The following is a 23,702-nucleotide window of genomic DNA, read 5'->3' as shown; positions in this document are numbered from 1 at the left end:
AGATTCTTCCATGGCGATCCTGTGAGGAAGCCGAACCAGCTGTGTGTGAGCTGGAGGAAGAGGCTACAACACGAGCTGAAGAGGTGGTAGGTGGCGCTGTAGGTTGGCCTAGGTCTTCAGTGTGTTTTTGTAACTCCACCACGTGCTTGGTCCGCACATGTGTTCCACATATTTGTGGTATTGAGGTTTCTGACACTTTTCCCTCTTTTCACCTTCTGATTACACAGCTTGCATTTGACAAAGCAAATGTCATCTGCAACTGTGTCAAAAAAGGACCAGGCACTGCAAGTCTTGGGAGCGCCCGCTTTGGATTTTGGAAGAGCCATGCTCCTAATGGGTGCCGAAGTGGAGGCTACAGGCAACCAAGTCTGCCCCCTCCCTCTCCCTCCTTTTTGGGCCGTTCGGGGAATCTCTTCCTCAGAGCTGCTCCCACCACCTTCCTGTCCCTCACGCCATGATGGGTCAAGGACCTCATCATCTACACCACCCTCTTCAAACAACTGCTTCTCCTGGGTAGTCTCGACAGCACAGTACGCACCAGAAAGTGGCACCTGAGTCTCATCATCCGATGCGTACTGAGGTGTGCTGCTGACCATAGGCACTGGCCCACCCGCCTCTTCAGATTCAGAGAGACAAAACGGTTGCGCATCACTGCATACTACCTCTTCTTCAAATTCTAGAATTCTGCTTGGCTGGCCCCCTCTTTCCAAGCCAAGAGATTCAGAGAACAGAAGTAGAGATGGCTCCTGTCCAGAGCTCTCTGACTGCCTGGGCAATTTGGCAGGTGGTGAAGAGACAGATGGGTGCTCTTCAGTGCTCAGGACCTGAGAGGATCTGGAACTAATTGAAGTCGATGCGTTAGCTGCCATCCATCCGACAACGGCTTCAATTTGGTCCTCGCGCAGCAGTGGGGTACGGCTAGCTCCTACAAAGCTGCGCATAAAGGACTGTTCCCTGGTAAAACTGGGGGATGCTGAGTCACTGGTGCCCGCAGCAGGCACAAAATCCCCACGTCCTCTCCCTGCAGGCACAGAATCCTCACGTCCTCTCCTGCAGAAACTCCACGCCCACGCCCACGACCACATGCCTTACTCCCTGCCTTCTTCATCTTGGTAGACTGATAAAGATAGGCAGAAAAGTACTAAGGGCTTAGTGTGCTTATTCCTGAACAGCTGCTAACAGGTATAAGAAACACTAATTTTATAAAGTGTGGACTAGACTTTAATATGAGCTAATGTGGCCTACACAACTGTAAAGTGGAGTGCTTGGTGAACTTTATTTAGGTTTTTTTTTGTCACAAGAAAGACACTGGATGTGCCTAAAGATGTAATAACGATAGTATCACAAACTTTTTGTAGCTATTACAATGTAGGAAGGTAACCTACAATGCAATAGATGAGGCTGCAAAAAATAGGCTAATACTAATCTGGCTGGGGCTGCAGGGCCCAATGCTGCAGAAAGGCTCCTCTATCTACTCCTATATAGTGTGTTTGGAATCAATTTAGCTGAATACGGATGGAACCACCACACTAATAGGAGATATCAGGAAAAATTATGAATTGGCAATAAAGGACAATGTATGAGGCAGTGACACACACTGAGTGCACTACAACCAGACGGGGTTGAAGCACACACTACAGGGTGAGCTGCACTCACACACCAGACCTTGCAGACAGCGGTGAACAGTACAGATGCAGAGCACTGTGCACTAGCGCTGCAAGACCAAAAAAATTTCTCTATCTACTCCTATATAGTGTGTTTGGAACCAATTTAGCTGAATACGGATGGAACCACCACACTAATAGGAGATATCAGGAAAAATTATGAATTGGCAAAAAAGGACAATGTATGAGGCAGTGACACACACTGAGTGCACTACAACCAGACGTGGTTGAAGCACACACTACAGGGTGAGCTGCACTCACACACCAGACCTTGCAGACAGCGGTGAACAGTACAGATGCAAAGCACTGTGCACTAGTGCTGCAAGACGGAAAAAAATGTCTCTATCTACTCCTATATAGTGTGTTTGGAACCAATTTAGCTGAATACAGATGGAACCACCACACTAATAGGAGATATCAGGAAAAATTATGAATTGGCAAAAAAAGGACAATGTATGAGGCAGTGACACACACTGAGTGCACTCCAACCAGACTTGGCTGAAGCACACACTACAGGGTGAGCTGCACTCACACACACAGACCTTGCAGACAGCGGTGAACAGCACAGGGAACTGTGCACTAGCGCTGCAAGGCACAGTGATTTAGAAAGTAGCTTGGGTAAAGCAGTATAGAGCAAATAGGTAGCTAAAACTGTCCCTCAGAACAACAGCGTCCTATCCCTAACTGAATTCACAGCAGAGTGAGCTCAAAATGGCAGCGGCGGCTTTTATAGTGCATCATGACATCATTTCAGCAGCCATTCACAGCCATGCCATTAGTTAAGATGCCTACATGCCTAACAGGATGTGCCCACACTTCTTAGGATCCTCATTGGCTGAATAAAATGAAAATGGCTCATTGCATTATGGGAACTTCCGATTCCGGTATACGATATTGCAAAAGTATCGGAATTAAGTATCGGAATTCCGATACCGCGAATATCGGCCGATACCCGATATTTCAGTATCGGAATGCTCAACACTACTTATGTGTCTTCTTTCAAGGAATGTTTTCATAGTTTTTGCTCTATGGCAGGATGCATTATCATCTTGAAAAATGATGTCATCATCCCCAAACATCCTTTCAATTGATGGGATAAGAAAACTGTTCAAAATATCAATGTAAACTTGGGAATTTATAGAAGATGTAATGACAGCCATCTCCCCAGTGCCTTTACCTGATATGCAGCCCCATATCATCAATGACTGTGGAAATTTGCATGTTCTCTTCATGCAGTCATCTTTACAAATCTTATTGGAAAGGCAACAAACAAAAGTTCCAGCATCATCACCTTGCCCAATGCAGATTCGCGATTCATCACTAAATATGACTTTCATCCAGTCATCCACAGTCCACGATTGCTTTTCCTTAGCCCATTGTAACCTTGTTTTTTTTTCTGTTTAGGTGTTAATGATGGCTTATGCTTAGCTTTTCTGTATGTAAATCCCATTTCCTTTAGGCGGTTTCTTACAGTTCGGTCACATACATTGACTCCAGTTTACTCCCATTCGTTCCTCATTTGTTTTGTTGTGCATTTCCTGTTTTGGAGATATATTGCTTTAAGTTTCCGGTCTTGACGCTTTGATGTCTTCCTTGGTTTACCAGTATGTTTGCCTTTAACAACCTTCCCATGTTGTTTGTATTTGGTCCAGATTTTAGACACAGCTGACTGTGAACAAGCAACATCTTTTTCAACATTGCATGATGATTTACCTTCTTTTAAGAGTTTGATAATCCTCTCCTTTGTTTCAATTGACATCTCTTGTGTTGGAGCCATGATTCATGTCAGTCCTCTTGGTGTAACAGCTCTCCAAGGTGTGATCACTCCATTTTAGATGCAGACTAATGAGCAGATCTAAGTTGATGTAGGTGTTAGTTTTAGAAATGAAAATTTACAGGGTGATTCCATAATTTTTTTTTCCTCAGAATTGAGTGATTCCATAATTATTTCCCTCTGCTTGGTCTGAAAAAAAATTATCCTTACTGAGTACCACATTTTTAATCTTGATTTCTTTTAGTGTTTCTTAAAGCCCTAAAGTTGCCATTTGAAATGACTTAAGTTTTGTTCCATGTCTGTGATCTGCTTTTTTCCAACAACATTAAACAACTGAATGAACATCCTCCGAGCCCGGTGATTCCATAATTTTTGCCAGGGGTTGTATTGATATGAGCTACATGCGCATATAAATGAAGGGGCAAAATCCTGCTCTCAGATTCCCTTTAACACCCTCAATAATCAACTGCCAATCATTCTGTAAGGCCAAAAAAGACAGGATGAGCAATTGTAATTGATTTTAATGTTCTTAGAGGGAACCTGACAGTGGCCCAGACACTGGCTGCATGTTTTCAGCCATGTATGCTGTAGCATTTCAGAAAAAAAACCTGTTTTATCCCCTTAACGATGAGTGCCATAAATGCACAGCGCTGGTCAGCAGAGGATGAATAAAGAGGGGTCAGGAGCTGAGCAAGCTCCATTCTTGGCAGATGATGGCTGTGTCATTCAGCCATCATTTGCCTCCCACAGTCATGAGTGGCATGGAGCCTGCGGCTGTTAACCTTTTGTTGAATGCAACTGACTTTCTGTGAAAGCTGCATTTACAGCACGCATCCTGGGGGGGCGCACTATTCTAACCACTCATCGGCACCCCCATGACGTGATTGCAGGGCGCTGATGTGTTCCTATGATGGCCGGAGGTCTTCTGAAGACCTCCATGCCTGTCCTGAAGGTACTCCTGGGTACACCAGCTTCTGGCTGACGTTCATAGAGACTGTGATTTGTGCTCTATACAGCAATATTGTGGTATTTCTGTATATAGTACAAGCAATTGGATAATCGGAGGTTCAAGTCCCCTAAGCAAACTAAAATATACAGTAAAAAGTGAAGAAAAAGAAGTTTAGAAAATATATATTGACAATTCGAATCACCCACCTTTTCCCTCATTTAAAATAAAGATCTTAAAAAAATAAATAAAAAAAAATGCAAGTGTGGTATCACGGTGTCCATAAAAGTCTGATCTATCAAAATATAGAATTAACTAACCTAATTGTTAAACACTGTAAAGAGAAATAAATAAATCAAAATGTTAGAATTGCGGCATTTTGGTTACCACAGCTCCTCAAAAAGTGCAATAAGAAGCGATCAAAACGTTGCATCCATCCCAAAATAGCAAAAAACATCCGGTCGCCCTGCAAAAAGTAAGCCCTCAAACAGGGCCATCTATCTGAAAATGAAAACGTTCCAGATCTTGGAGAATGGCGACACAAGCAATTTTTTTGTTCACGAATTTCAGATTTTTTTTTCCCCACCACTTTAAACTATCAAGTGTGGTATCGCCAGAATTGTACTGACCTGAAGGATAATATTTCCAGATCGTCTTGCTGTACAATGAACGCCATAAAAAAAAAAAAAAAAACAAATGCAGAGTTACGTGTTTTTTGGTTTTTTTTCCTCACTTGTAATTTTTTTCCCATTTTCCAGTACATTATGGTAATATTAATAGTGCCATTCAAAAGTACAACTCGTCCCATAAAAAGAACAAACCCTCATATGGCTATGTGGATGGAAATATACAAAAGTTATGGCTCTTGCAGGAATGAGAGGAAAAAAACAAAGGCGCAAAAAAATGAAAAATCGCCTGGTCCTTAAGCGATTAAAAGACGGCCAGGGACCAAGCCACACGGGTGACTAGTCGAAAAGGCCAGTCTCCAGCAGCTTCTCCCTGGCCTTCTTCGCTAGTCACCCGTGCCGCAGCTTTTACAGTACCGTATGTTTTTCTCTGAAATTCCACAGTGTTATGGCTGAAACCCTACAGCCGGTGCCTGATGCACGCTGCCATGGTTTGGGCATCATGTATCCGCTGTCAGGTTGCCTTTTAAGACCTTTCCATTAATCTCTATTGTGCGGTGTTTGTTTAGTGTCTGGTGTCTCTTTCTGTCCGTAGACGATTGATGTGATCACACAGTCACTGAGGTCTCATGATCCCGCGTGGCTCTCACAATCCCCTGCGCTTTTAGTTTTTCCTTTGTATGTGTGAGTAATAATTAAATCAACAATACATGGAAGGTGAAGAGAAGGATTTATAGTGGGAAAGGCTGTAGCTGCCTTCTACTTCACAGAACTGCTTCATGTTGTGTGAAAATCCTTCTCTACTTAGCCTGTCAGGGCTAATGAAGATGTAGCTTCACGGTGAAGCCCTGCTGAGCTAATAATGTAAATTATTGTCCGGCTAAGAGCCATTTTCTGCTGGATTGTTGCTGAACTTCAAATACCACAGCTGTGAACCTGCTCTTCAATGCCGGCCATATTGTAATCCTATGGCAGGAGTTCTGTGGGAGTCCTCCGAGTGGCTATATGCTTAACACCATCTGGTGGTCAGGATCATTACCGAGGAGCGTGGGTATTCACATGGCAGTGCCATAACCTGGTGTTCTGTGGAAAATGCGAAGCGTCCTGCACGGTGTTGGGCTGTGAGCACAACCCCCATCTGTGGACGTCGGGCCCTCATACCACCCTCATGGAGTCGGTTTCTAACCGTTTGTGCAGACACCTGCACATTTGTGGTCTGCTGGAGTGTTAAATAATACTCCTTTCTGTATTATTTTTCTCTATTGAAGACTTCGCAAAGTATCAATATCACGATTTTCTTATAAAAAATGTATTGATTTATTCTTGGATTGTCCATTAAAAAGAATCAGATTGCATAAGGTACATACAATAATTAGATAGTTACAGAGTGATTGTCCATTTGTCCATAATTAGCTTAATTGTTGAGATTCACCCATCTTTCCCTTGGATCCTGGCTGGTAGATTGCATCGTCTGTGTCCAACACGTGTGTCCGGGTAAAGAACTTGTTTCCTGGGCCTACATCAGCTGCTGGTTTGCACACGGACCCTCATCCTGTGTTCTGTGGAATGGCAAGCAACCCCCTTACTCTAGCATGGGCTTTTATAGCCCGGTCATATGGCACCTGTTCTTCTAATTATGGTGCTGAACCAAAAATACACAAACAGCGCATGTCAGCTAGAAACGATGGCTGATGCAATCTTATGTACAGAACTCAGAATTAAGAATAAAATGAATATCCATAATTAATATTTAACATGGAGGTCATTTTGCAGGGCTCTGGCAGTGTTCCTCCTGTTCCTCCTTGCACAAAGGCAGAGGTAGCGGTCCTGCTGCTGGGTTGTTGCCCTCATACGGCCCCCTCCACGTCTCCTGGTGTACTGGCCTATCTCTTGGTAGCGCCTCCAGCTTCTGGACAATACGCTGACAGACCTAGCAAACCTTGCCACAGCTCACATTGATGTGCCATCCTGGATGAGCTGCACTACCTGAGCAACTTCTGTGGGTTGTAGAGTCCGTCTCATGCTACCATGAGTGTGAAAGCACAACCAACATTCAACAGTGACCAAAACATCAGTCAGAAAGCATTGGTACTGAGATGTGGTCTATAGTCCCCACCTGCTGAACCACTCCTTTATTGAGTGTCTTGATAATTGCCAATAATTTCCATCTATTGTCTATTCCATTTGCATAACAGCATGTGAAATTGATTGTCAATCAGTGTTGCTCCCTAAGTGGACAGTTTGATTTCACAGAAGTTTGATTTACTTGGAGTTATATTCTGTTGTTTAATAGTTCCATTTATTTTTTTGAGCGGTGTGTGTGTATATGTATGTGTGTGTATGTATGTGTATATATATATATATATATATATATATATATATATATATATATATATATATATATATATATATATATATATATATATATATATATATATATATATATATATATATATATTTTAGTGGTCCAAAAGTAGGTGGACAGAAAGTGTAATAAGGTTATGAAGGGGGAGATTTATCAAACATGGTGTAAAGTGAAACTGGCTCAGTTGCCCTTAGCAACCAATCAGATTCCACTTTTCATTCCTCACAGACTCTTTGGAAAATGAAAGGTGGAATCCGATTGGTTGCTAAGGGCAACTGAGCCAGTTTCACAGATCTAGTTGTCACAGATAGATCTCCCCCAAATCTGTTTTCTTTTCAGATAATTCAGATAACACATAATGACAAATAATTTCAATACAGATCAAAGAAAATGGATTTTAACAGAGTATTGGAAATCTCAAAATGCTGAAACCGTTAGAGCAAATTGGGTTGAAACATTTGGTACTCAAGCCCCAAACAGACAAACCATTTACCGCATTCGTGACAAATTCAATGCCACTGGCTCAATCCTTAATGCTCCAAAAACTGGTCGACCCAAAACAGTCTGTACAGAAGATAATAAACAACTTGTTGCTGAAACATTTGTTCAGAGTCCAAAAAAGCCCACCAGAAGAGCCTCTTTGGAATTGGGAATTTCACGAGCTTCTATCATGCGAATCCCGAAATCTATTGGGTGGAAAGCTTATTGTCCACGTCTAGTTCATGGTTTATTGGAGGATGATCCAGACAGGCGGCTGCAATTTAGTGAGATTATGCTTAACGAAATTGAAGAAAATCCAGTAATTTTAGATAACATTATGTGGACTGATGAAGCTTCTTTCAAATTATCCGGCCATATTAACAGACATAATTGTATTTACTGGTATAATGAGAACATGCATTTAACATTAGAGCAACAACTAAATGAGCCTGGTGTCAATGTTTGGGGTGGTATTTCAAGTTTTGGTGTTTTAGGACCAATATTTTTTGATGGAACAGTCACAGGAGATAAGTATCTCGAAATTCTAATGAATCAAGTTGTTCCCCAGTTACATCAACAACCTAATTCAAATGACCTTTATTTCCAACAAGATGGGGCCCCTCCACATTATTCAAGAGTAGTCCGCGAGTATCTTGATGAAACATTTCCTAATAAATGGATTGGCCGAAGAGGCCCACTTGATTGGCCGGCACGTTTACCAGACTTGACCCCAATGGATTTTTTCTTTTGGGGAGTCCTGAAGGACAAAGTTTATAGTCTAAAACCAAAAAGTGTCAGTGATTTGAAAAATTACATAAGAGATGCATTTCAAGAAATTAATGCCCAAAGAGACTTGTGCAAAAAAGTTTGTCGAAGCGTAAGAGGCAGACTTCAAAGCTGTGCAAATTGTAATGGAAACAGCTTGAGCCCCTGCGTTGATAAAATTTAAGGGCTTTTGTATTATTGTTCAGAATAAAATTTAATTGTCAATGTTATGCTAGTGTTAGTAAATATAATTTTATATATAAATCAAAATAAATGTTATAATTTTCTGGCCACCTACTTTTGGACCACCCTGTATACACAGGGTGGACCATTTATATGGATACACCTAAATTAAATGGGAATGGTTGGTGATATCAACTTCCTGTTTGTGGCACATAAGTATATGGGAGGGGAAAAACTTTTCCAGATGCGTGGTGACCATGGTGGCCATTTTGAAGTTGGCCATTTTGGATCCAACTTTATTTTTTTCAATGGGAAGAGGGTCATGTGACACATCAGACTTATTGAGAATTTCATAAGAAAAACAATGGTCCACTTGGTTTTAATGTAACTTTATTCTTCCATGAGTTATTTACAAGTTTATGACCACTTATAAAATGTGTTCAAATTGCTGCCCATTGTGTTGGATTGTCAATGCAACCCTCTTTTCCCACTCTTGACACACTGATGGCAACACTGCAGAAGAAATGCTAGCACAGGCTTCCAGTATCCGTTGTTTCAGATGCTGCAAATCTCGTAACTTCACAGTATAGACAATTGCCTTCAGGTGACCCCAAAGATAAAAGTCTACGGGGGTCAGATCGGGAGACCTTGGTGGCCATTCAACTGGCCCATGATGACCAATCCACTTTCCAGGAAACTGTTCATGTAGGAATGCTCGGACCTGACACCCATAATGTGGTGGTGCACCATCTTGTTGGAAAAACTCAGAGAACGTGCCATCTTCAGTGTATAAAGAGGGCAACACATTATAATGTAGGAATTTCAGATATCCAGTGGCATTGAGGTTTCCATTGATGAAGAATGGCCCCACTATCTTTGTACCCCATATATCACACCATACCATCAAGATACGAGATGTGCAGCATCTTAAACAACGGATACTGGAAGCCTGTGCTAGCATTTCTTTTGTGGTGTTGCTATCAGTGTATCAAGAGTGGGAGAAGAGGGTTGCATTGACAATCCAACACAATGGGCAGAACTTTGAACACATTTTATAAGTGCAATAAAAGATAATTAATTTGCCCTGGTATAGTGGATGAGGCTCAAAACAAATAGGTTAAAAGGTAATAGATTTATTTTGGTGTAAGTTAAAAAATATTAACACTGGATAAAAGGATGATCACTTGTAGCTTGCGTGTTCCTAGCGTAGTTAAATTAAACCAGTAGCTCTGGGACGGAGGACCTATAGGAGGAGATGAGAGATCAAATTGTTAGACATAGTTAGAAGGGTTGGTGATCTAAAGGTTAGATAAATGTGCAGACATATACCTGGTTCATTGGCACGTATAGTAGCAGGTACGGTGGATGTCTGGCCAAGGTTAGGTCAGGATGGAGAGCTTTTTTGATAAATCCATTTAGGATTGGTGTAAGGGATGAACTAAGTATGGATGGAAATGCAAAAGGTTAATACATGGTCTAGGAAGACCAGTGGATAAGGTAGATACATTTTGTATAATTGATCCCGGTAGGCAGGGACATAGATAGATAGATAATCTATATCTCGAACAGGCTGACAGAACAGGAGATTTAAAGGTGGTCAGTTACCCTGCACTGAACCTCTTCCCATTGAAAAAAATAAAGTTGGATCCAAAATGGCCACCATGGTCACCACCCATCTGGAAAAGTTTCCCCCCCCTCCCATATACTTATGTGAAACAAACAGGAAGTTGATATCACCAACCATTCCCATTTAATTTAGGTGTATCCATATAAATGGCCCACCCTGTGTGTATGTGTGTGTGTGTATATATACAGTAGAGACCAAAACTTTGGACACACCTTCTCATTTAAAGATTTTTCTGTATTTCCATGACTATAAAAATTGTATATTCACGCTGAAGGCATCAAAACTATGAATTAACACATGTGGAATTATATACTTAACAAAAAAGTGTGAAACAACTGAAAATATGTCTTATATTCTAGGTTCTTCAAAGTAGCAACCTTTTGCTTTGATGACTGCTTTGCACACTCTTGGCATTCTCTTGATGAGCTTCAAGAAGTAATCACCGGAAATGGTCTTCCAACAATCTTGAAGGAGTTCCCAGAGATGCTTAGCACTTGTGGGCCCTTTTGCCTTCACTCTGCGGTCCAGCTCACCCCAAACCATCTCGATTGGGTTCAGGTCTGGTGACTGTGGAGGCCAGGTCATCTGGCGTAGCACCCCATCACTCTCCTTCTTGGTCAAATAGCCCTTACACAGCCTGGAGGTGTGTTTGGGGTCATTGTCCTGTTGAAAAAAATAAATGATGGTCCAACTAAACGCAAACCGGATGGAATAGCATGCCGCTGCAAGATGCTGTGGTAGCCATGCTGGTTCAGTATGCCTTCAATTTTGAATAAATCCCCAACATTGTCACCAGCAAAGCACCCCCACACCATCACACCTCCTCCTCCATGCTTCACGGTGGGAACCAGGCATGTAGAGTCCATCCGTTCACCTTTTCTGCGTCGCACAAAGACACGGTGGTTGGAACCAAAGATCTCAAATTTGGACCCATCCGACCAAATAACAGGTTTCCACTGGTCTAATGTCCATTCCTTGTGTTCTTTAGCTCAAACAAGTCTCTTCTGCTTGTTGCCTGTCCTTAGCAGTGGTTTCCTAGCAGCTATTTTACCATGAAGGCCTGCTGCACAAAGTCTCCTCTTAACAGTTGTTGTAGAGATGTGTCTGCTGCTAGAACTCTGTGTGGCATTGACCTGGTCTCTAATCTGAGCTGCTGTTAACCTGGGATTTCTGAGGCTGGTGACTCGGATAAACTTATCCTCAGAAGCAGAGGTGACTCTTGGTCTTCCTTTCCTGGGGCGCTCCTCATGTGAGCGAGTTTCTTTGTAGCGCTTGGTTTTTGCAACTGCACTTGGGGACACTTTCAAAGTTTGCCCAATTTTTCGGACTGACTTACCTTCATTTCTTAAAGTAATGATGGCCACTCGTTTTTCTTTACTTAGCTGCTTTTTTCATTCCATAATACAAATTCTAACAGTCTATTCAGTAGGACTAACAGCTGTGTATCCACCTGACTTCTGCACAACACAAATGATGGTCTCAACCCCATTTATAAGGCAAGAAATCCCATTTATTAAACCTGACAGGGCACACCTGTGAAGTGAAAACCATTTCCGGTGACTACTTCTTGAAGCTCATCAAGAGAAATAAATAATAATAATCTTTATTTTTATATAGCGCTAACATATTCCGCAGCGCTTTACATACATCATCGTCGCTGTCCCCATCGGGGCTCACAATCTAGATTCCCTATCAGTATGTCTTTGGAGTGTGGGAGGAAACCAGAGAACCCGGAGAAAACCCACGCAAACACGGGGAGAACATACAAACTCCTTGCAGATCTTGTCCTTGGTGGGAATGCCAAGAGTGTGCAAAGCAGTCATGCTGGCACACACCATGTACAATGGGCACACCAGCTGTGATGCCACCCTTAGTTTACTCGTACGTGGGGGGCAGCACCCTGACGGTCATCCAAACCCTTTTATTCATTGCAAGTCAGACACGTGAGAGATTACAACTGACAAGCTGGCACTTCCCACATTCATGACTCCCACGTCATCTTGGCACTCTGTGAATCACCAGCGAGCCTCACACTAGCTTCCATGCAACTATACTCCATTCACAGAGGCAAAACTTTCGCCAAGCCCCAGATTTTAATGGTTGTCCCCATCCTGTGAGGTCCCCACCAGGCAGAGTCAGCCCTGGTCCCGGTGACCTCCAGCCTCCGGGTACCGGAGCAGGAGGAGCAGCGTGGCCTGTATGTGAGCGACGAACACAATTGTCAACTAGGCGGAAGGAGGGGGCGTGGCCCAGGGAGAGCGTCATATGATGCTCATAGTCTGAGACCCCTCTGTAGTAATTATTAGGTATGGGGGGAGTATGTGTGAGTTACCTCATTGGTTAATGTGAGCAGCGATAGGATGCTGGCCCACGTAATGGGAAGTGTCCGCTCATAGCCTTATGTCACTGAGCGGCGCTGAGTGTTTAACGGCAAGGTGTCTGTGGAAACGGCTTGTTACTAGGTACAGAACGGTGCTACTGAAGCCGGGAGAACAGCTGAGCCGTGACAGGACGCGGGACTGCGCCCCCAAATCGGGACAGTCCCTTCGAATACAGGCAGTTGAGAGCTATGCCATAAGTATAAGGCTATGTTTACGCTAGGCGTTTTTTTTCTGCAGCAATTTCTGATCTCTTGGCAGGAAAGAAGCTGCAGTAAAAAACAGGTTTTGCTGCTTTTTTTTTTTTTGTTGTGTTTTTGTCATGCTACATTTGTCTCTTGTGCATGCTAATAAAGTTTAGTGAAAAAAAACAATTGATTCTATTTTATCAGGTTTTGGCACAAGAAACGCTTGAAAACCTGATACCTGCATTTTTTTGCAGCGTTTTTTCCACCACCCATTACTTTCACTAGGTGAAAAAACACTGAAAGATGTGACATGCTCTATTGTACAAAAAACTATGCTAAGCACAAAATACTGATGACAAAAAAAACAATGTGTGTGCATGAGATTTGTAAAATTTCAGACTTTGCTGGTACTGTAAAATGCAGCTGAAAATTTGCATAAAAAAACGCCTAGTGTGAACATGGCCAATCCATACACGTGTGACCAGCTGCAGCACTATGTGCGGACTGTATGGAGGTTGCACATGCACAATGCTGAATTATTCTATGCTGAGCCAGCTAACTACACCCATGAATACCTGATAATATTTTATATAGGCAATGTGCCAAGTATAATGGAAAACAAAGCCCTGATACTACATCAAATGCTAATTCTGTGTGCACCCTGCAAAAGAAATAAGGGACATCTACAAACACATTCATGTGTAAAATGTTATATATTTTTTTCTTTATTTTTATCCATTTTATCCCTTATTGATCCAGCTTGTTTTTGTTAATATATTAACATACTCATGTGTACTAGCTATTACTTTATTATCTGTCTAAGAATTTCTGCGCCCTAATAGCAGGCTAAGTGCACAGATGGCCATGGGGTCCTTGGACTCTTGGGGTCCATTTACACTGCATTCCTGGCTCAGTGGTTAGCATTGCAGCACTGGGGTCCTGGGTTCAAATCCCACCAAGGACAACATCTGCAAGGAGTTTGTATGTTCTCCCCGTGTTTGTGTGGGTTTCCCCTTCTTCCTCCGGTTTCCTCCCACACTCTAAAGACATACTAATAGGGAATTTAGATTGTGAGCCCCAATGGGGCAGTGCCGATAATATCTGTAAAGCGCTGGGGAATTAATGGCGATATATAAGCGAGTAAAATAAACAAATATATACTGTCATAAAAAAAAACAACTACTTGTAATTTGATTTCACTAACTACAAGTGATACAGAATACAGTGAACTTTTTTTTTTTTTTTAACCGTTTTGGGGGACTTGAAAAGAAAATCATTACAGTATGCCAAATAACTGGTTAATAGATCTCAGAAAAGGGGATTAGGTTTTGTGATCTGATGCATCCATAGGAAAGGTGACATTTAGATTTTGGATTTGTTTTAATGAGTGTTCTCGGCATTTATAGAAGTGCGCCGTGATCTTCACCTTTGTGACTACACGCAGGGCAGGAATGTGGCCGGCTGACATGCTTTACTTTCATTTTTTTACAATTCAGTTTATTTCTATCTATTGTAGACAGGAATTCTGACTATTTGAAAACTCTGATCATTTCTTCTTCTTTCCCAAACGGGCAATTCAAGATATTTTTTTTTGCTTAAGATGAAAAGGTTTGAAACATTTGCACACAAAAAATATATTACAATTATCCATAAGTCACACTGACATTTTCTTTTAAAACTCTTAAAGTTTACACTGCAAGCTGTGCAGGCTGTCCTGTGGAGTTCCAGCTGTGTGAGGTTGTTTTTTTTTTTGTTTTTTTTAAGGATCCCTTTAACATTTATCTGCAAGAAATGGCATAAGTGCCAGTACCACTTCTGGGACCCTCTCCTAGTATTAGAATAGGTGGCGTCTAGTGACCCTCTTTGTTTGAGTATTTGCTTTGTGGCTCCAATAAAGTGATTTTGAAGGTTTTTGGACCCATCTAATAAAGTTTTTAAGAGCTGCACAGTTTTAGTCGAATTAAGCCAAATCTGAGAGTTTTATTGTGTTTTTTTATTCTATTTTCAAGTTAAATGTATATGGAATATGTAGTTACTGTATGTAGATCCATTAATAGAAGTGAACATTTACCTGTTAGATAAGTAACTTTACACATATAGGTTAAATGGGTTGTCTCATGGTCCTATTTTCTAGAGTGCACTGTTCCCCTGCCTTTCATGTACCGGCTTGCCAAGTGGCGGTGCGCTCCTGCAGATTCACAGTTTGGGCTGGAGCATGGCTGAATTACTAGCCTGGACTGTGTGCTCTCCCAGGCTGCTAGTAGAGACAGCTTTACTTCTGCAGCATGGGGGAAACAAAGGGACAGGGGTAGATGACCAGATCCAGCCAGTCTCAGAGCAGTTATTGCAAACAGAGGTGGCCTGTCACCTTGGAAACGAGTTGTACACTGCAGAATTTAGAACCCCTCTGTTCTGAATAACAGAAGATGATTTTTACTATAAGGTAAATTGCAAAGTTGCTTGTTTTTACAGGCACTTTTCAATTTTATCCGTTTAATAAGTTGAAACGACCGCTACAACGCGACCTAAACTACCTGATTTTTCCAGACCAGTCAACCATCTGATGTGCTTGATTTTGCGCAACAATTGTTAGGCCTCCTTTTGGGGGAGGGGAGGGATGAGGATGATCAGGCACGTTGAATTTATTCTCAAAGGAGATGAGCTGCCAACAGACGAGTTACTCCCCCCTTTCCATTTTATAAATGTGTACATGCAATTAGAACTATATATTAAAAAAAAACTAAAAATTTTCAAAAGAATATAAAACTAATATTGACATAATAAAAGATGTCTATAAATATTAACTCCTAACTATTATTTTCAAGGCATGGATAGTCTTTTTAAGACTGATGAAAGACTGAGGCTAGCCAAAGAAAGACGGGAAGAAAGGGAGAAATGTCTTGGTAAGTTTCCTTGTTGATTATCACTTCTTTTTTTTCAAGATAGGGGAAACCTGGTTGTATCCAATTTATGTAATGATGCGTTATTAAGGATTTTATCAGTGTAATAATTGGATTAAAAAATGTTTGGCCACTTTATCTTTATTTTAGCAAATGTGTTGGACATTATACTTACTGCAGCCTTCCTCACAGACTGTACAGCTCTCCTGTTATCAGGTTTGCATTGTCTGTTCCAGTGCAGGTTGGTGTGTGTGTGTCACTGACACATGGTTCATCTTCGTCTTATAATGTAATGTATATTCACTTTTCTATTTGTAGCTGTCAGAGAGCAACAAATTTTGGAAAAAGAACGGAGAGCAAAACTACAGTATGAGAAACAAATAGAAGAGCGATGGAAGAAGCTCGAGGAGCAGCGTGTGCGAGAGGATCAGAAGCGGGCAGCGGTAGAAGAGAAGAGGAAGCTGAAAATAAGAGAGGAGGAAGTAAGAGACTATCCTCTACCCCTGTGAATGGCATGCTTAGTCCTATTCAGAATTGGGCAGAATTAAAGGGGTATTCCTTCTCCAAGATCATATCACAATATGTAGTAGGTGTAATAATAATAATATTAGCAAATATCTCCAATTAGAAATGTAGTAGAGTTTTTGTTATTCGCTATGTCTGTTTCCTCATGTGCAGGCATTGCAGGACCTTAGATATCCATAGTTACGACCTCTGATATAGTGACTAGTTGCTAGTGGTCATAACCATGGATACCTAATGTCCTGCAATGCCTGCACATGAGGAAAGAGACATAGCGAATCAGAAAAACTATACTACATTTCTAATTGGAGGTATTTGCTAATATCATTATTATTATTACACCTACTACATATTAGGATAGTATCTTGGAGATGGGAATACCCCTTTTAAGTTCAGACAGCCACTTAAAACTTGACCCAGTCACCACCACAAATTGCGGACTTGACTGGTTCCGTATGTTTGTCTGAATTAAATCAGTCCAAACAAGCACATACATTGGGTCAGGGTGCGGTCCCTTTTTCTCCAAGGACTGAAAATACATTTGCCTACACATACACTCGTGGATAGCAGTTCAGTGTCCTATTACGGGCGTTTATGGGATAAAGTATTTTTAGTGAAAAATTTAAAAAAATGCATTGTGTATTTTTTGTGTTAACAAATACGTGATACATTTTCTAACCAGAAAATTTCTGTCCGTGATCTGAAAATCAGAAAAACAGAGCAGTCGATTATTTTTTTTATTTTAATAGCTTCTCCACTCAAAGTAAATGTATAAAATGTAACACTTAGGCCTAATTCAGACAACCATGTTTTACGTTTGTACGTATGAATTCTATTTGTGTTTTTGACGGATGCAACACCTAGCTATTACAGTATAAGGGGCACTTCTGATGTCCGTGTTTTGTGTCTGCAAAAAAAAGACGTCCTTTTTGATCCGAATAATGAATCAAACTTGCCAAATGCAAGTCTATGGGTCCATGAAAAATTAAGACGACACACTAAAGCCATCCTTGTTGCATCAGTGCAGTCCCTTCTTCACTGACTGATAGGAGAGGCTTTAGAAATCTCCATCAGTTTCTGTTTGTTTCCGCATATAAAGAGAACTGATGAAACCCTGATAGTGAAAACAAACACTGATGAAAATCTGATCCAAAACACTCATGAAGAACAGGCAGTTATTCACACAGTATGCACAAAAAAAACAAACCTAATGTCTGAATGGGGCCTAGCAGATTTGTCCCCAAAATGCTATATGTAGAAACTGAATCATCTCCCACAATTAACAAGATCCCATATTGATTCAATATGTTAATGTGAAAAAGAAAAATGCTGTCTGGTCCTAAAAGTTGTTATTCTCTTGTATGTAACCTAAATATTAGCGCTTTTATAGTAGGTTATTTGTCTAGTCTGCAGTGTTGTACATATAAACCTATGACTCTGTATATAGCCCTTTCATCGCTTGTTTTTCGTTCTTCCGTCTCCATTACTGCAGTGAGAGATTATGCAATAGCTGGTTGACCAGTATAACTACAATCTCAAAGTGTCGCTTGAGCATTAAGACGTCCATAATTACTTCTAGTCACTGGAACATGGTTGTTTATATTTTGCTTTGTAATTGTATCGAGTCACTGAGCGTACTTATCAGGGTTTTTTAAGATACTTTCCCCCACATAAAAAAAAAAAAGTATTTTTAGAACTTTGTTCTAATAGTGTATAAAAGATTATCTTACTATTTGTAATCAGTAATTATTGATTTCCGCGTGGTTTGTCATTACTGTCTAACTAGTGCGTGACATATCTGTTGTCTTTAGTCTTTACGGTGAGATTATATTTAAGATCTTGCCATGCACCATGTGAATGACCTGTTGTACACGCCTTCCTGTATTTCTTGGCCAACTGTCTGCACCTGTCCTGTATCCGCTGCATAGTGCAGTAAGCACTTGTGGCAGGACGACGCATGCACAGAAGCTGCAGAATACAGTGGGGACCTCACATGTTCGATCCCTGACGCCAGTCTGACTGGCCCCCGTATAACATGTTGCTAGTGACCATTAAATATACTGGGGAGTTCACCATCGGTTAGGCACATGCGCTGTCACTAAACCAGGACTCAAACCACAGAGACGACCTGATCCACTGGACCCTACAGCATTTGCTAAATGTTTTTTTTTTTTTATCTTTTTCAGCTTGTACACTTAGATATATTTTTCATTACCAGCTTACTTTTCTTTGTGACAATTCGGGTTAAAAATGGTATGAAAACTTGAATAGTTTTGCTCTGCAGTCTTTGGCTGGGCAGTGTTATAAATTCATTGAAGCAATGTGCTTCACCCACACAAAACATAGTAAAAAACATACGTTAATTTTCAGTGAAACCATGGTACTTGTTTGTCAAGCAGTTTTTGGCAGAAACTGAGCCCCATGATGTATCTCATCCGTTTTAGGTATAAGACTCTATGTCCACTATTGGACAACGGTTTTAAAAGCAATCAGTTCAGTGCTCCATAGAGAGTAAAATACAATGTATACTCTCCTCCCATATCTGTGCCATTCTAGTGATGTCAGTGAGGATAAAAAATGGGAGACATACTTTTTACTTCCGAGTTCCATCTGTTTCATCCGTTTTTCACTGATCCACTGTTAAGAGTCAATTGATAAAGAAAGTTCAGACAGTTTACCTGCTTCAGGAAAATCCGGGAAAAAAAAACGGACGCAAAAAGGAGGCAATACGGTTAACGCATGGGAAAAAAACAACTTTGTTTTACATGGATGTAGAAGCAGACACGGATGTATGATTTTGGCCTGTGGCATGTACCTTTTATTAAATCTTGCTCCAATGATGTTTTTTTTTTTTTTTAACACATGATGATAAATATGTTGATGACTTTTTTGATTCAACGATTATTCTAAATCTCTTATTATGAGGATCAATTGTTCTATTATATTGTTTATAAATCAGAAATTATCGAATAATTATCGAATTATCACCTTATTCATAACACTGTACTTCCTAAACAACAGATTATCACGATCTGAAGCTTTGTAACGCATCATAGATGGTATAGCTTTTTCTCTAGACCTGTCACTTGTCAGAAGTATGTCAATTTTTTTTTAGTTTTTATTTTAGCTGGTCTGGATGCCGCTTCCTCCTAAATCTGACGTTATTTTTCTTTGTTTTCCTGTGCCTATCGTTTCCTTCTTCATTGTATGTAAATCTTGTCTTTTTATCCAAGTGGTCCTCTTCTTTTCTCTATGGAAATCTTATTGAGGACCACTCCCAGTTGGCTAAAAAGACAAGATTTCCGTAAAGGGAAGAAGAGGCCATATCACAGAAATTGAGAGGCACAAAAGAAAAATGATGCCAGCTTCAGGAGAACTGAGGCATATACACCAAGCAAAAAATAATTATATATTTATGGATAGTGACAGGTTGTCTTTAAAAGCTTCATATGCTATTTGGAATACATTTTTATAATGGAAATGTGTTTTTCGAACATCGTTCAGTCACTTTCACATAAATTAGTATATATAAGAAACCTCAACACAGAACATCTTTTATGCCTAATTATCTATGATGGATTCTCCATATTGGAATGTTTATCAAATCTACATTGTTACTCGGGGGGAAAAAACATGTTAATTGAATATTGATTGTTGGTGCACTGATTGCATCCTAAACGACTTAAAGTCCTAATGACCTTTATCTGCATTATTCCTGCAATCTAGTGGTTGATTAATTGTTGCACTTATTAAAATCCAGAAATGCAAATGTTATGTAATCTGTAATTTTTTTTAATCTTTTATCATATATCACCTTGAAATTCCGACTCGTGCTGTAAAATGTAGTTTTTAACTGTCTCCTTACTACTGACATACAGCAAGAAATAAGAGACCGATGGAGGAGAGTGTGACTGCAGAATTGGGCTACATAGGGTCTGTTTGGAGTCAATTACTATGGAGTTACTTGGGTCTGTATGTGATCTGTGGACACAAAACAATACTCTGTGGAATTTTACAGACATGTACTGTATTTTAATTGCAAGGTGGCAAATATCGTGTTTCTCCAAAAATAAGACCGGGTCTTATATTACTTTTTGCTCCAAAAGATGGGTTGGGACTTTTTTTTTTTTTTTTTCCGTGAACAACAATCCAAAATTTATTCTTTAACAAAAACTCAACATTTATTCAAATATAATCATGTCATCTCACACTGCACATACACATGTATACAGAAACACACACTGCGCATACACATGTATACAGAAACACACGCTGCACATACACATGTGTACAGAAACGCACGCTGCGCATACACATGTGTACAGAAACACACACTGCGCATACACATGTATACAGAAACACACACTGCACATACACATGTATACAGAAACACACGCTGCACATACACATGTATACAGAAACACACGCTGCACATACACATGTATACAGAAACACACGCTGCACATACACATGTATACAGAAACGCACGCTGCACATACACATGTATACAGAAACACACGCTGCACATACACATGTATACAGAAACGCACGCTGCACATACACATGTATACAGAAACACACGCTGCACATACACATGTATACAGAAACACACGCTGCACATACACATGTATACAGAAACGCACGCTGCACATACACATGTGTACAGAAACGCACGCTGCACATACACATGTGTACAGAAACGCACGCTGCACATACACATGTGTACAGAAACACACGCTGCACATACACATGTATACAGAAACACACACTGCGCATACACATGTATACAGAAACACACGCTGCACATACACATGTATACAGAAACACACGCTGCACATACACATGTATACAGAAACGCACGCTGCACATACACATGTATACAGAAACGCACGCTGCACATACACATGTATACAGAAACGCACGCTGCACATACACATGTATACAGAAACGCACGCTGCACATACACATGTATACAGAAACGCACGCTGCACATACACATGTATACAGAAACGCACGCTGCACATACACATGTATACAGAAACGCACGCTGCACATACACATGTGTACAGAAACGCACGCTGCACATACACATGTGTACAGAAACGCACGCTGCACATACACATGTGTACAGAAACGCACGCTGCACATACACATGTGTACAGAAACGCACGCTGCACATACACATGTGTACAGAAACGCACGCTGCACATACACATGTGTACAGAAACGCACGCTGCACATACACATGTGTACAGAAACGCACGCTGCACATACACATGTGTACAGAAACGCACGCTGCACATACACATGTGTACAGAAACGCACGCTGCACATACACATGTGTACAGAAACGCACGCTGCACATACACATGTGTACAGAAACGCACGCTGCACATACACATGTGTACAGAAACGCACGCTGCACATACACATGTGTACAGAAACGCACGCTGCACATACACATGTGTACAGAAACGCACGCTGCACATACACATGTGTACAGAAACGCACGCTGCACATACACATGTGTACAGAAACGCACGCTGCACATACACATGTGTACAGAAACGCACGCTGCACATACACATGTGTACAGAAACGCACGCTGCACATACACATGTGTACAGAAACGCACGCTGCACATACACATGTGTACAGAAACGCACGCTGCACATACACATGTGTACAGAAACGCACGCTGCACATACACATGTGTACAGAAACGCACGCTGCACATACACATGTGTACAGAAACGCACGCTGCACATACACATGTGTACAGAAACGCACGCTGCACATACACATGTGTACAGAAACGCACGCTGCACATACACATGTGTACAGAAACGCACGCTGCACATACACATGTGTACAGAAACGCACGCTGCACATACACATGTGTACAGAAACGCACGCTGCGCATACACATGTGTACAGAAACGCACGCTGCGCATACACATGTGTACAGAAACGCACGCTGCGCATACACATGTGTACAGAAACGCACGCTGCGCATACACATGTGTACAGAAACGCACGCTGCGCATACACATGTGTACAGAAACGCACGCTGCGCATACACATGTGTACAGAAACGCACGCTGCGCATACACATGTGTACAGAAACGCACGCTGCGCATACACATGTGTACAGAAACGCACGCTGCGCATACACATGTGTACAGAAACGCACGCTGCGCATACACATGTGTACAGAAACGCACGCTGCGCATACACATGTGTACAGAAACGCACGCTGCGCATACACATGTGTACAGAAACGCACGCTGCGCATACACATGTGTACAGAAACGCACGCTGCGCATACACATGTGTACAGAAACGCACGCTGCGCATACACATGTGTACAGAAACGCACGCTGCGCATACACATGTGTACAGAAACGCACGCTGCGCATACACATGTGTACAGAAACGCACGCTGCGCATACACATGTGTACAGAAACGCACACTGCGCATACACATGTATACAAAAACGCACGCTGCCCATACACATGTATGGACACATACGGTACATAACAGCCTGTCTCCTCTTCTCTTAAATTCCTGTAGACTCCTGCAGTTAAAGGACCTCTGATGACATCATGGTCACGTGACCATGATGTCACCAAAGGTCCTTAAGCAGTCTTAACCTCAGAATAGAAATTCCAGGGGCCACTAAGAGTGGGTGCCCTGAGTAATTGTCCAGTTTGCCCCCTTCCCCTTAACGCCAGCCCTGCATAACAGCCTGTCTCCTCTTTATTTCCTCTAGACTCCTGCCATTAAACGACCTTTGGTGACATCATGGTCACATTACCGTGATGTCACCAAATGTCCTTTAACCCTAGAACGCATACCTGGGGCCTCGCAGGCCCGCCCTGTTAATTGTTTTCTATTTTCTGCAAGATTACTTTAGTTAGAATTTTGAAACTCTAGGTATTCCTCAGGTATATAGTTGTTTGTCATTTTTGTTTGAGTTATTCCATGTTCTTTGCACACGGGCCTAAAAGGCCCCAGGTATGTGAAAAAGTAGATTTTTATGGTCATGCGTTCTAGGGTTAAGCAGTTTTAATCTCTGAATAAAAACGCTGGGCGTCCCTAAGAGTGTGTGTGGTGGGGGCCCTGACTAATTGACAAGCCCCCCCCCCAACACACACACTTCCCACAAACTCCGGTCCTGACTTTAACCCCTTAATAACATCTGACGTACTAATACGCGTCTGTGCCCTGGGACTTAAGAGCCAGACCCGTATTAGTACGTCATCGCGATCGCGCGCGCACAC

The 23,702-nt window shown here is 41.4% G+C and overlaps 1 protein-coding gene across 12 annotated transcripts in view; it reads left to right on the top strand.

Moving 5' to 3' along the window:
* The window catches only part of MAP7D2 (MAP7 domain containing 2), a 138,528-nt gene that overhangs the window by 69,865 nt on the left and 44,961 nt on the right, over nt 1-23,702 (top strand). For all 12 annotated transcript variants that reach the window (XM_073667471.1, XM_073667480.1, XM_073667476.1 and 9 more), the window contains exons 2-3: nt 15,822-15,899; nt 16,215-16,378. In XM_073667471.1, the coding sequence (XP_073523572.1) occupies nt 15,822-15,899; nt 16,215-16,378 (242 nt within the window). The remainder of the gene's footprint in view (nt 1-15,821; nt 15,900-16,214; nt 16,379-23,702) is intronic.

This window comes from Phyllobates terribilis, unplaced genomic scaffold (assembly GCF_046119375.1).
Source record: "Phyllobates terribilis strain yellow unplaced genomic scaffold, ASM4611937v1 Scaffold_2__4_contigs__length_985480577, whole genome shotgun sequence".
In the NCBI taxonomy this organism is placed as follows: Eukaryota; Metazoa; Chordata; class Amphibia; order Anura; family Dendrobatidae; genus Phyllobates; species Phyllobates terribilis.
Note: the sequence above shows the minus strand (reverse complement) of the source record. Positions and strands in the feature narration are given on the sequence as shown.